General features: G+C 41.3%; 1 protein-coding gene across 4 annotated transcripts in view; it reads left to right on the top strand.

Moving 5' to 3' along the window:
• The window catches only part of AGPS (alkylglycerone phosphate synthase), a 184,094-nt gene that overhangs the window by 61,255 nt on the left and 107,780 nt on the right, over positions 1 to 15,059 (top strand). For all 4 annotated transcript variants that reach the window (XM_030580509.1, XM_030580510.1, XM_030580508.1 and 1 more), the window contains 5 exons: positions 7,909 to 7,998; positions 9,589 to 9,679; positions 11,897 to 12,017; positions 12,121 to 12,195; positions 14,551 to 14,622. In XM_030580509.1, the coding sequence (XP_030436369.1) occupies positions 7,909 to 7,998; positions 9,589 to 9,679; positions 11,897 to 12,017; positions 12,121 to 12,195; positions 14,551 to 14,622 (449 nt within the window). The remainder of the gene's footprint in view (positions 1 to 7,908; positions 7,999 to 9,588; positions 9,680 to 11,896; positions 12,018 to 12,120; positions 12,196 to 14,550; positions 14,623 to 15,059) is intronic.

Here is a 15,059-nt window from a genome sequence, read left to right as displayed (position 1 = left end):
GTTCTTCCTCAAATTCCAAATGCGTGTTGATTCATCACCAGCCTCAATCTCTTCTTCCAGAAGCTGGCTCACTTCCTCAGAGGCCTCGGCAGCAGATGCATGTTTCAAATGGGGACTCTTGTCTTGAGTTGTCTTCCCAATGCTCTTGACCAGGAAGTGAGTGCTAAGAGAGTCTGAATATGCATCTAGTCCTGTGCCCAGGTCAAGTTTTGAGGTCTAGGCTCTGACATTGCTGGTGTCTAGGGGCAGAAATATTCAGGTTGTGTGTCTCTATTGATTTACTGCTTGTGTCAAAATCTGCTTAAATCTTGCTACACACAATTGTTCAATACTTTTTTTATGATTCATCAAAATTCTTATGTTCTTTACTCACGTTACCAGAATGGTGCATTGTGGCCTAGTCCTTGTAATCACTGTATTAAACTGTCTTTTCCTTGACAGTGTTGCAGTTCTTATTAGAAATTCTTGATACATTTGAGTGTGGTGCACATAATGTCCATGTCAGGCAACCACTGACAAATTGATATGTACTCCCCTTAACTGAGTTGAAAACAGTGGCTAGCAACTGCTATGGTAGAGCGGTGCTTAGAAGCACTACAGGAGCTCAGCTATACCCTTGTGTTGCTTTTAAGTTCTGCAGAAACTCTGCCACGTGAAGGTAGGGAGACTTCCTTATTTTGACTGTGGAGCTGAGCTCTGCAGAATAAGGGTAGCCAATCAAGAGTTTCATAGTTGACTTCTTCCCCAAGTGCACTGATATTTTTTTGAGGTAAGACAAATATTTTCACTAGTGACATGTCAGAGGATTTTTTAAGGGCTGTTCCTTGGGTTCTGAAATAACTGGTTTTCTAGGTGTTTTGTCTGTAACCTGGATTTAGAATGATGTATATTTTTGCTGTTCACGAGTTGATTTTTTTTTTACTGGCTTCTATTTGCACATGTGTAATGTATGCTAGTTCACCCTTAAAGAGAGCAGTAAAGTTTGTGTGAACACCTTTTGCATCCATATCTGATGACTGTATGATATACAGAGTGTTAACAAGTAATATGGCTTCATTTTTGTTCTGGAAAGGATATTGTAACAGCCCTGATTGAGCTGCTCCTCCTAGATATTCATCAGTCTGCTGTATCAGGGTCCCACATGCTGGACTCATGTGCTCTTAAGCGTCCGAGTCTGAGCAAAGTCCAGTCTCTCTCTCTCTCTCTCTCTCTCGGTCTCTAGAGAAACTCTCTAGGTTTTCTTTCGAACACCCCTTTTTTAAGAGCTGAGACCCAGTGGCACAACTACCTAGACTGGTCCCAGCTCCCCAAACTCTCCAGTTGCTTATATGCTCTTAGAGTGCAGACCTTGTGTTCCAGGTCAGTGTCCTGAGTGATCACTCCTGTCCCTCCACTGCTGGGTGAGTGCAGGCCACGCTTGCCCTGCCACCCAACTACTCTGGGGGGCGGGGGAAGAATCTGCCCCTCCCCTCTGGGGTCAGATTAAAATGCAATACCCCCAAATTATTGAAAAATAAAATGAAAAATTGTATTTAAAAAAAATCTCATGGGTCTCTAATTGTATTATAAAGATGCATTTAATCTGTGTTCATTCTGGGGTTTTCTAATTTTTGCTAACATTTTGAGGACTAGTTAGGTGTTAGAAAATCTTAAATGCTTAAAATATGGGAAATTAAGTAAATTTTGCTGATATGCAAAGAATCCCTTTGAAAGTATACTTGTTAATGAGAGTTTAATAATCAATACATTACTTGTTTATGATTTTGAGAGGACTGTTTTTGCTTTAGTTTTGTGTGCAGTGTCTCTTCAGCATACAATCTACATTGAAAACCTTATTGATGTTGTAATACACTTGCTTAGATTAAGCTGTGGATACATTTATAATGAAGAAAGTTAGATGACTTAACACTGGCATTCTTCTATTGATATGCAGCTTGGTGATTGAAAATTGGTAAATCTGTTCTCCATGAAGCTGTGGAGGTTTGGTTTCTTAAGGTTTTATACTGCTGCCCATTACTCTAGTACCTGAGCAAGATTTTAAGACCTAAAACCTGTTGGTAACTCCAGACTGATGCAGTGTAACTACACCTAGAAATAATCTTGTTACTCTACCAATAAAAGTATACTTCACCTTTATAACTGCTCAATACATTTTGATGTCCATTTTATTTGTGGATTATCTTGTACCAAGCAAATGAACCAGAAGCATAAATCACTTCTGTTTTATTGTAAAAATATACATGGCACCCTCCTAAGAAAAGCTCACCTTTTTTAATAAAGGGCTATGAAGTTGGTTTTACTGTGATGGTGGAATTATGCCACCTTGTGGGCATGTCTTGCAGTTTTTAGACACCATTTTCTTTTATAACATTTCTTGGGGATTCTACTGCATTCTGTGCTATAATCTGAATGGCTGCCATCATTTGATAGGAAGTAGCTCCATGGGGAGAGAAGAAAACATACGTTTGTTTTTCTGATTGTTCAGCAAGATAAAAAAATAGTCTTTGACTTTGAAAGAAATGCCAGTTCCAACGGAGATGCCAACTCTCCCTAATTTTCTGTAATTCTGATTTTTTACATGCAATTACAAAATTACTAATTCAGGTTTAAATCTACTAATTTTGTGTGTGCATGCAAGCACACGCAGTCTGTCTTGCCACCACTTGGGTCCGATGAATACAGCAAATAATGGCACAGATATGAGGGCATTCTTCATCGCTTCTATGGTATATGCCCAGACTGCTCAGTGAGGGCCTGTTAGGAGGTAAGCCACAGCAATTTTGAATGGGTTGGGCAGTGCTGCTGGAGTCAGTGCCCAAGCCATAGGCTGCATGTTATATTTAGAGCACAACATGCAGCCTGTGACTTGGGCAGTGAATCCAGCAGCACTCCATACCCCACTAACAATTGCCGTGGCTTGACTCTGCTAGACTTTCACTGGGAATTCGGTGGTGGAGGAGGAGGAGGCAGCTATGGTGATGGAGGAAGGCGGGGAGAATGCAGCATAGGTGGGAGAAGAGGAGGATCATCCTGGGAAGGATGTCCAGGCCTCAGACTGGCCAAGGTAATTAAGGGCCCAAGGTGACATGGGATGGCAGCTTTCCTAGGGCCAGTCTTCTCCATCTCCCAGTTTGGAGGTGGGGATCAAGGGCATAATGGGCAGGGGAGAGCCCAAGCCCTCTCCCCTTGAACATAGATGAGAGGGGAAGAAAAGGCTTTTGTTTGTGGGGGAAGACGCAGAAGGGCCAAGCAAATGCTCTTAATTCCTCAGGATTTTTTTTTCATAAACATCCCTAAGTCTCGGAATAAGTTTGGCATCTGACTGCAGAATATAGCTTTCAAAAACTTGAATTTTATTATGTCAATGAAAGTAAAATATTTAAAATTACTGAAGACCCTATTTACCATCCTGTTTTCACAACTCTAGTTCCTGTTGTTAGTGTTGCCATAGTAACTTGTTTTCTTTCCAGATGTTTTCTCTTCAGGAATATCCTTATACATCTTCAAGAGCAAGCTATCTCTTGTACTCAGAATTTCATCTGCACTGAAGAGCAGAATGCTTTTTAAAAAAATACACAGGATTCACACCACAACATGGCTGGCAGCACCCTTTTGGCACTGTGCAGGAGGGAAAGGATGGGAACTGTTTCCAGCCGCAGGGGAGGAGAAATGGGGGAAGGGATGACCTGGCCTACGTCTTTGCAGAGCTCATCCCTTCCTGCCCACACCATGTTGAAAGGCAGCTAAAACCTCCAGGCTGCTGCTGGCCACTGACATAACCCGTCCACTTCCTGTCCCCCAGCTACAGTGTGGGCAGGAAGGGGTAAGCCCTAAGGACTCAGTGTGCACCATGGCCCAGGGAACCTGCCTGCGGGGTCTTCAGGGGCCAAGAGCCTGGCCAGTGAGATGGCTCAGTGAAAGAGGGTGCCTAGGGGCACAGCAGCTCTGCACTCCCTGGGAGCAGGACCCAGAGCTGTGGAGGAGGGGACGGATGGAGAGGGTGCTTAAGCCCCTGCCCGGGGGTTGCTGGGGAGCCTGACCTTTGGGGTGGGAACAGGCTGGAAATTGCGCCCCCCCCCTCCCCCGAGCTGACATGGAGATGGAATGGCGGGGAGCGGCTGGTCTTGCACGCTGCAGCTTTGCCCCACCACCAGTCTTGAACCACCCCTCCTCCCCAATTGTCTGTCACTGGATCACCCACTCTCTGTGGGTGCGTGGCCAGTTGGCGAGCAGGGATCTAGCCAGCAGCAGGACCTGCTGGTACTAATGGGGGGGGGGGGGAAGCAGAAAATATGGGACAATTTGCCCATTTTAAAGAAAGTCGGGACACCTGCTGGAGGCCTTAAATACAGGACTGTCCCGTTAAAAACAGGACATCTGATCATCCTACCTACATATAACTTGTACTACAGTACCTGGGTATTATGAGGACAGTAGCTGCAGATCAAGTTAAGGCTGCATTGAGATTTTTTTCCTCTTAAAAAGGCTCAATATCTGCTTTTCATATTTGTATCCAAAAACCTTTTAACCTGAAGTTACGGTGATGGGTGATCAAAAGTTAAACTTTGGTAAATCAGGAAATTCAGACTTTTAAGGAGATGCTATCCCCTTTGATTCCTGCCCTAAAAAGTCCTTCAGATAGATCACAGTACCATATGCTCCTCAGTCTCTGGCAACCAGTAGTAAATAGATCAGTGGTGCTGTATAGAGAGGCCAGTGCGGATCTGAAGGTCTGTATTAATAGAAGTGCTGAATTGGAATTTTGGTGGGCATAGAGAACATGGAAGATTTGGTTAGGGAAAGGTAAAATATTGTCATAGTCCCAATTTCTATTGCCATCCACATGGGAGGGGAAAGGAGGGCAGAGTTAGTGTAGATTTGATGGCTGGGAAATGTCAACTCTCTCTATCCTAGTTTTCCAGTTTTCAGTACCAGAAATTAAATTGTCATCTTCTGGAAGAAGCAAAGGGCAATTCTGAAAGCCTACAGTCTTAACTTCTCCTTAAAGGTTTTGCCTCCGAGCTACTCTTGTTTGAGAAGCTTGAGGTAGCAAAAGAACCAAGTTGAGAGCCAGCTCGGGAAGTCATGCCTGTAGTATGCAGAATTTTCATGTGCTCTGTTCTCAGCTCAGTCTGTGGCATGCAGAGCTCTCTGCTTCTCCCATCAAGCACCAAGTACAATCTTGGGGAGTTTCCAACGGGGAGGAGAGGGGGCAGGAGGCTGGGATTGCAGGCTCCCACTTTCCTGCTGCTGAGGAGGATCACAACTGCATTCTAAAAACTGGTCCCTGGCTTTTGTAGCCTCCCAACACATCAGTTCTGTCTCCTGATGTCTCCTCTAAGCAAGATATGGTAATACAGAATGACGGATCCCCAGAAACTGAAGAGTATGCAATGAGTTTCTTTTGGATCAGCTCCTCCACTCTCTGTGCCTGTGGCATGCAGTAAGTTTTCCTGTGCTTAGCTCACCTTGGTCTGAATAATGCGTGGGCCACGGGAAATCCTCAATCAGGGTGGGTGGCATGAGATGGTGAGCTTCCTTTCTTCCTGCTCTTGCCATAACAAGAAGTTCAGGTACAATCTATAAATATTTTCCAGCAAGCATAACACTGGCCCAAGGCCTGCTACTTCCCCAAACATCTCTTATCTCTTCTTTCTGGCTCCCTTTTCCCCTTCCAGCAAGGTGTGATTGGATGTTGATTTTCTACCTGCCTCCTTTTTCCTAAGTCTCAAAGCTTCTCAGCACCAAATCAGCCAGAATTGGCCCAAGTTCTTTGCTAACCAAAATAGATTGGTTAGGCCCTTGTGGAGGCCAAATACCCTGCAACTGGGGAGACGGAGGCATTTTTTAAACAATTAAGTAACCTGGGAGGTCGCACAGTCAGCTATATTACCAGTGGCTGAGATACAGGCCATTCATTAGCTGTAAGACTATCCATCCGCCTAATCTTCCAAGAGGTTGGAGCTACCTCAAAACTGCATTTTAAGCAATCTACCCAACATAACAGAAATCTGCAGTCTGAACCTTGAACAGAATCAAGTCTTCTGCATCCCTAGTCCATCTCATTAACGTAGTGGTTATCTTTTGCCCTGCACGCAGTCAGTGGGTTCCTTTCTGGCTTTGGCCAAAAACTCCATCCTGAATCTGAGAAACCTTCTTGATGACAGTTGTGAAACTGAGATAGTCTCATGAAAACTTTTGGTTTTGGGTAAATGGATTTTCTGCCAAAAATAATTTAACTGGAAAATTCCTGTCCTGCTCTAATCACTACACTGGTGTCGTGCCTGATTTCATTTGGCATGTGGCTTGTTTCTCAAAAGGCAGCATGGCTCAGTGAATGAGACTTGAGCCTGCCTTTCCAGAAACCTGGATTCTAATCCCTGATTTGACCTCATACAGCCACTGTTATTTAGAGCTTGTCTACATTACCCACTGGATCGATAGGCAGCGATCGATCCAGCGGGGGTCGATTTATCGCGTTTAGACTAGATGCGATAAATTGACCGCTGAGTACTCTCCCGTTGCCTCTGGTACTCCACCAGGGCGAGAGGCACAGGCACAGTCAACGGGAGAGCGTCAGCCATCAACTTACCACAGTGAAGACACCATGGTAAGTAGAGCTAAGTATGTCGACTTCAGCAACGTTATTCACATAGCTGAAGTTGCATAACTTTGATAGATTTTTCTCCCTCCTGCTCCTCCTGGTGTAGACCAGGCCTTAACTACGAACTTTTAGGACCTTTCAGGTGTACATAAAATATTAACAAGAGATAGCAAAGGGAGGAAACTTGCACTCTTGGTCTTCGGGCTTGCAGGTCTTTGTTCAATAGGCTACAACATATTGTACAGGGACATTGTCTTAGTGTGGTGCACTGTACAGGTTTAGCCTGGCAGATGGCTGTTAGTGCATGGTGAACACATGAGATAGTACCAGCTGAATGGTGCAGAGTAGCCAGAGCATATAAGTAAATTTGCCCTTTAAAATTAAAATTGAAAAATAATTAAGGTTATTAGTTGAAGATAAGTAGTATCACTAGATAGAATTCTGAGGCATTGTTGTGTAATGTTTCATTTTTAATACGTTAATGTATCATTAAGGCATCAAAAGAAATTTTGCCCTGTGGGGACACCCTTCAGTTACAATTGAGGTATTATAGATTTGTAGTTCCATTTTAGAGGAAACATGAGGTTTTTTCCTCTTCTCCCGTCCCCAATTACTCCTCCACTACATAGTGTCACTACTATAAGGCAGAATTCAGGTTCTTTGGGCACCTTAACTGTGAATTTCCATGCCTGAGCCTATATGATTGTCTTTAAATTTAATCTTTTATTTTGAATTTCCTTTCTTTGTAATGATTTGGGCTACAGCATTAGAAGAAGGTTGTCATCCCACTTTACTCTTAAATTATTGTATGTGCTGTTAACTATATTAAACTGGAGTTAAGTTTATTTTTATTTGGGACTAATGATTAAACAAGCATTGGTTTTTCACGTTCTTTGGTGAAAATCTTAATTTTCCAAAGTAAAGGTTACAGATCCAAATACTGATGCTAAATTTAACAATTAATCTTAAATTTAACACAGAAAATCTTACAAATTTTACATACCTTTTTCTGGATTGCTGGCACCATATACTGCATGCATGAAAGACCTGTCTGCTGCAAGCTTGTTTTTGTTCACATTCTTTCATATACCAGCTTTGTACTATTTTTTCTTTTATATGGAAAGTATAACATTTGGGAAGCTAAATATATTTCTAGGTGTGCAGAATTATATCTTTTATGATATGCATTTGACACTTTACATTCTAAACTAGTGGAGAGACAGTAAAGTTCATATTAAATTGTTGCAAAAGTCAAAACAATGGAAGTCAACAATCTACTAGTGTTAAAATCTTTTCCCTTTTAGGCAAGAAATTCTGAAGTGGAATGGATGGGGATATAATGACTCCAAATTTATATTTAATAAGAAGGGACAAGCAGAATTCACAGGAAAAAGGTAAGTGAAATCTCTGGCATCACTATGTAGCTAATATTATGAAGTTTCTTGTTTTAAGCATCTTATTTTTTAGAATCTGTATTTGTGTAGTGTTTTAAATCAATCTATCTGGAAGATTGCTTCTTTGGCATGTCCTATAGAATAGGTTTAAAATGTTGCTATCTGCATTTTTAGCAACTTTACTGAGTTATAAAATAGTACTTTACTAGTGTGGATAGGAAAATAAACCTTCACTAGGATTAATTCACTGCATGCCTTATTAAAAGCTTAAAATGGTCTTTTAGAGGACAATGTAAGCAAAATTAATCTTCCCCATAATTTCAAGTAGACATCCTGCTGAAGATTTTACTTGGTCTTGAGTATCCATTATAATACTCACTCATCTAGGGTTTGGTCAGTAGGCAGAATTCCTGAGTATTCTTCGATTCTAAATCTCATGAGAGAATAAGCATGTCATTTCACTGATTAGTTAAATGCCAGTTTGTATTTTATGGGAAATCTTTATTCATGTGTAGAAGTTTCATTGGTGATCATAAAATATTTCTTGGATCAGGGTTGTGGTGAGGATAAATACATTAGATTGTGAGATGCCCAGATACTGCTGCAATGGGGGAGAGGGGGCAATATAAGTACCCAATTAGGGTTGTCAGGCATCCATTTTTCGACTGGAATGCCTGGTCAAAAAGGGATCGTGGTGACTGTCAGCTCCACTGACTGGGTCATTAAAAGTCTGGTCGGCAGCACAATGGCGCTAAGGCAGGCTCCCTGCTCTGGCTCCGCGCAGCTCCTGGAAGTGACTGGCACGTCACTGCGGCCCCTAGGTGCAGGAGCAGCCAAGGAGGCTCTACATGCTGCCCCTGCTCTAATGCTGGCTCTGCAGCTCCCATTGGTCGGGAACTATGGCCAATGGGAGCTGCCAGGATAGTGCCTGCTTCTGGGGGGGGGGGTGCAGTGTGCAGAGAAACCAACTGCATCTCTGCCTAGGGGCCACAGGGACATGCTGGCCGCTTTCGGGAGCCACCTGAGGTAAATGCCGCCCGGAGCCCTCAGCCCCTCCCAACCCTCTGCCCCAGTCCAGTGAAAGTGAGTGAGAGTGTGGGACAGCAAGCAATTTGGGGAGAGGAGACTAGAGTGCAAAAAAAAGGAATGATATACAGAAGGTAATTGAGTGCTCCTATTTTTGCTACTTCCCATGATGTAAAATAAGAGAACATTCAAGAGAAATGGAAGATAACTTTTAAATTAGTCAAAGGAATACATATTTGCACATTACATAATTGCCACATGGAACTCATTGACCTTAATGATATTTTGTGCCAAAAAGGATTAAAAAATTAAACATTTGTATGGGTGGAAATATCAACATTTCCATTAGATACAATTGAATCAGTTTTTAAGACACATCTTAACATTTCTATGTAATTGTTTTATATTCAACACTAAATATGCATAATTTTGCAGACCTGGATATGAATTTGAATCTAATAAACTTTCCTTGTTCTGCATAAGTACAAATAAGACGTTTATCTGATTTACATAATATCATTTAATATTAAGAAGAACCCATGTAATATAGACTTTATGTTCCAGGTATAGGTTGAGTGGTATGGTGTTACCTGTTTTGAAGGAATGGATGGAAAAAACCTTAGGAGCAAGTCTGGAGCACAAAATTACCTCTAGAGTAAGTAAATAGCTGAAGAGGCAGTTCCTTCAAACATATTGCACTCATGATGACATAACCATTCATCTGTTAGACATGACTCATGCTGTTACCCTCAGTATGCCCTTGCATATGGTTGAGTGCCTTAGTATTAATACAGTATATTTATTTTAAAAAGTCGTGCCTCCTTATAGACTAGACTAGTATATCAAAAGCTGGGTGACTTAAAATTACTAAAAGTCCAAATTGCTGTAATGTCACACTACTTTAATCAAAAGATTTGCTACTTGTACAGGGAATATTGGGGTTACTTTTTGCATGGTGATATATTGTCTCAGACAGACTGCCAAAGGGAGGAGCCTGCCCAGAAATGAGTTTTCATTTTGGAGTAAATATTTTATTTATTATGTGCAATAAGAAGCAAAATACAGAAAATGTAATAGTTAAACTAATGTTACATACCATTTAAAATAATTTCTGCAGAATGACAGCGTCTATTGAACCTACTTGATAAGTTGCCCATGTAGATTGTATAATATTTGAATACGTCTCTGTGCGTTAAGAACAGGAGTACTTGTGGCACCTTAGAGACTAACAAATTTATTTGAGCATAAGCTTTCGTGGGCTACAGCCCTCTTCATCGGATGCATGCCCATGAAAGCTTATGCTCAAATAAATTTTAGTCTAAGGTGTCACAAGTACTTCTATTCATTTTTGCGCATACAGACTAACACGGCTGCTACTCTGAAACCTCTCTGCACTGAAGATTTTGGCTTTGCCAGGGTAACTGAGATATTAAACTGTTGGGTTTTATTTTTTTTGAAAGTTGCAGCAAGCTTTAATAGATCTTAATTGTGTTCAGTTCATGGAACATTGTTTAAAATCATTTGGTGTTATAACACTTAAAATTTATCAAAGCTGAATTTTTTTTAATCGTTTTTTAAAATCAAATTCATTTTTTACTGTTTACACTGTTTTATTTACTTTTGTTCGTGACTTGGACAACAAACATAGGCTAGTCAAAGAAGCCACTAAATGTTTCTCTTTAGTTCACATGCACAATTATTGTATTATGGGAGTCCCTGGGGAGCCAGATAAAGGCCCTAGTATACTATGCACCATACAGACATGTAACAAAAAGATGGTCCCTTCCCTGAAGAGCTTAAAATAAGTGTAAGAATGTACCTGCATTTGGGTTGCAAATCTAGCAGGGGAAAAACTAACATGCAGACTAACTTAATTTGGAATAATCATGTGGAAACTTTTCTGTTGGGTTTTGTGAAAGTTCTTAAAGCAAAACATAGATGTGGGTCTTAAACTGACAGTTTTTCCTTATTTTGTTTAATTCAAGCAATCCTTAATTTTTTAATATTTAAAAATCCCTCAAATTGGAAAATCTTTTTTCCTGTTTTCTTCCTTTCTTGTTTTTTGGGAGGCAGGCGGGGGAGGTTGAATGGAAGTGAATTGTGGAGTGTCAAGATTAGAAATTTCAGCCAGTCATAGCTCAGAAAAGTGTGAATACTCAAAATTTCAGCCTTTAATCAGATTGCTCCTTTTTAGGATACACCTGTAAGTGAAGTTATAGTGTTGCTTGAAGAATTATTAATACTTATGTGTAAAATGGGGAAAGCCCAGTTTATTTGAAAGTAACTTTTTACTTGTAACACAGCAAAATTGCTCAGCAATCATTGAAAAATGGAAGATGGAACCTCCACTACCATTTCTAGTTACTTTTCAGAGTAGAACGGCACTTAGTCTGTAAAGATCTTTCTTTGTGTCTTATCTTCGGTGAAGGGCTAAATCCTGTAGTTCACCCTGTTTCAGCTAGCTGCTTTGTGATCTTTCCTTACTCTCTGTGCTAGGGAGCAAGACTATGTTGATGTGGTTTTTGTGAAGCACTGTGGAATATTGTATTGAACAAATCATTGGCTTTTGACAGCGACATACTGAACAATTTATCTGACAAGTAAGAGTTAGAGGGATCAGTGAGGGGTCCAGTCTACAGAAGAGATTGCAATTGAGTGGCGCAATCAAAAGGGACTGGTAGGTAGTGTAGTTAGAATTGAGGCCAGGGACGATAATGAAGAAAATTTTAATTGGGTTAAATTCAAATAAATACGTGTATTTTGTTGGGTTTATCAACCACTAACTCTAAGCTGGGTAGTTGGGTTTGTCATGAAAGACCAGCACAATTTAGGGGAATCCCCAGTAGTAATGATTTTTTTTCTTTTGTTGTAGGCTTTCTTAAATACTAGTGATGTACCCCCATCTATTGTAAATGAAGAATTTCTTCAGGATCTTAGAGCCACTAAAATTTCATATTCACAGGAAGCAGAAGATAGGGTGTTCAGAGCTCATGGTAAGATCAAGTCCAATGTGTAGTTTTACGCTTTTAGAAGTATATTTGATTTTTAAAAATCCTTGTAACTTGATTTTTTTTTTTTTTTTTTTTTGTACTTCAGGTCACTGCCTACATGAGATATTTGTGCTAAGGGAAGGAATGTTTAAACGAATTCCCGATATAGTTGTATGGCCAGGTAAAAATTTTTAAATTTATTTTTTTCTTTTGTTCTGGCGGCTGTAGCTCCCCATGACTGATAAAGAAGGCTAGTAGTTTGGGAAGCAGTCCTGTCACACTAGTTGGATATCTCTCACTTTGTCATTAACTTGCAATAAATAAACTGAAATTGTTAGTGCCCAGGAGTCAAAAATGGCTTCAGTCTCACCTTTTAAGAGTAATCATTTTTACTTACATTTTTCCTTTCAATCTAGATGTTTTCATCTCTGTTACCATGGGGTATTCACTGCAGTGTTACTCATGCTAAGGTCTTTAATTTCAGTTAATAGTTCTAAATAAGTCTTTCATTGTAAGGTTAATGCTCATAGTTATAATCAAATGACTGCATACAACTTCTCAATTTTTAACAAAGGATTAAACATTGTCTTGGTGCTGTGTGCCTTTTTGTACTGATGACCAACACACTTCACACACACTGTAACTCCTGAATTTCCTGGGGTTTTAGCACTTGGTTGGGAATAATTTCAACATTCCTGTAATTCATTAAATACATCCATGAATTATTGATATGTACTCTCAACCTTAATGCCATTTTAACCCAGTTTATCTGGGAGTTTCTAGATAAAAAAAAATCTACAAAGTTTCATGCATGAACCATATACAAGAAACCAAAAGAGGACATTGCCATGTAATAGTTCTAATTTGAAGATGCCAAGTATCAACCTTGAATCTTTTATTTTAACTTTTTTATGATCATATTCACAAGTATGCTGTGGCTGCTTTGTCATTCTGGAGCAGCATGAAAGCAGCCAGAGCTTACTGATCAGTTAACTAGGTTTACAGGTGCTTTGTCATGCCCCCTGTTTCTCTGTCTTCTGCTCTCCAAAGTCCTCCTGCCTCTTGCACCTCTCTACATTCACCTGCATATGCACACTGAAATCCCTCCTTCTCCACATGGGCGGCAAATCCTATGGGCCCATGGTTCCTGGACACCTGGAATATTCCTGCCCTGCAATGTTTGGGACTGGGGCGCTCCCACCCTCGCATCCTCTGGGCCATTTAAAATAGCTCAGGGCCCCCACTCACCACCGGCAGTGCAGTGGAGCTGAGCAGCTTCTTCCCTGTTCACTCCATGTGGCTGTTGGCCACTCCCTGCAGCCCCTGGGTGGGGTGGGTCTGTGTCCTGCCTCAAGTGCCCATGTGGCCAATGGGAAGCTGTGGGGGCAGTGCCTGGGGATAGCATCACATGGAGACTCCCAGTCTGCCCTGCTTAGGAGCCCCAGGTAAGCACCGCACTCCCCCACCCCCTCCCAGAGCCTGCACCTCCCCTTTGGCCCCTAAACTCCCTCCCAGAGCCTGCACTCCCAGCCTGCACCCAGAATCAGATCCAGCGCTTGCAGCCCCAGCCTGTGTCCCAGCCTGGAGCCTGCACACAGCACCCAAATTCCCTGCACCTCACCCCCTCCTATACCTCCATCCCTTACTCCCGCCTGCACCCAGAGCCTGTAGCCCAGACCCCCTCCCCCACCCAAACTTCCTCCCAGAGCCTTAGGCAGGTGGAGGGCGGAGTTTGGGGGGGGCGGGTTCTGGGCACCACCAAAATTTCTACAAACCTCCCCCTCCCCCCCCCCCCCCGGTCCTCCACACTCTCCTGAGTGCACCCACCCTAATTTCACCCTTTTTCTGGCACTCTTTCTAGTCTCTTGCACATGCACACATGAGCCCCTAATTTCACCCTCCTGCCTTCTGTTGCAGAGGCATAGTGCAAAGGGTAGCTTCTGAAAAGAAGTAGCTGGCATTATAATAATTGACAGCTTTTTTCCAGAGCCTGAGGCATAAAAAAAAGCCTTTCCTTCAGAGAAATCCACTAAGAACTGCCCTCTTTTAAAACTGCAGCTATTTTTCATCAATTAGATAGGCTCTAGTTTTCAGCTAGATGTAGTTTAGGTACCTATTTAAAAATTAAATTAAAAAAATTATACCTCTGAACTTTACACAGTGAATAATTTGAATCATCTGTCTGTCTCTTTTTTGCTCTGGAAGTTCCCCACCTGTTGTTGATGATCCCTGGGTAGGCCAGGAGTCTTGTGCTTTCTGTATAATTTAAACCTGATGCTGTTTTCAGCCTGGAATAACTCCACAGCCTCGGTATATTTGTGGTATTGTTTCACTTCATGTCAGTTTTGTCTATTTGAGCCCATTTATTCTTCTTCAAAGTCTCTGCCCTCACTTTGAAAATAGGCTAAGGCACTACTGGAGTGGCTGAAGATACTATCAAGCCCTAAAGAATTAGTAGGTGACTAATAAGTTTGCTTAAATTGAAGCTGAGTGTTCAAAAGCCTGTTCTAACTGGAATCTATTTATTTTTAATTAGGTTGCCATGATGACGTAGTTAAAATTGTGGAACTAGCCTGCAAACATAATCTTTGCATAATACCATTTGGTGGTGAGTATTGTACCTTTAAAAATTTTGGTAGGGAAAATTTAAACTATAAAGTTACATATTTCTTTAAATTCAATTCAAGTGGCTAGTGCTAGGGCGTGAGGTCCTGGCAATAAATCAGCCAACTCTACACAGGTGTAACTTGAGCATTTAGAGGTGTTGAGTATATATTTATAAAGTACTGTTTAAAGTAGTAGTCATATGTCAAGACTTTGGCAAGGTTGTTAATTACTCTAATTTTGAAGACAAATAGATCCCATAGAATTTATAATCATATTTGCTGTGCTTGGTTCACTGAAATCTAGTGGAAGCCTTTTACATCTGTCAGCACTTGAATGTTTCACTATATAAGAGGAGCAACTTATTTTTTTGAGGTGGCGTCTGCATATTCCCACTAGTGCTGCTGCACTTTGGGAACCTTCTAGAGGAGCAGTTTCCAT

This window comes from Gopherus evgoodei, chromosome 11 (assembly GCF_007399415.2).
Source record: "Gopherus evgoodei ecotype Sinaloan lineage chromosome 11, rGopEvg1_v1.p, whole genome shotgun sequence".
Lineage (NCBI taxonomy): Eukaryota > Metazoa > Chordata > Testudines > Testudinidae > Gopherus > Gopherus evgoodei.
This window is presented reverse-complemented; position numbering and strand designations above follow the sequence as displayed.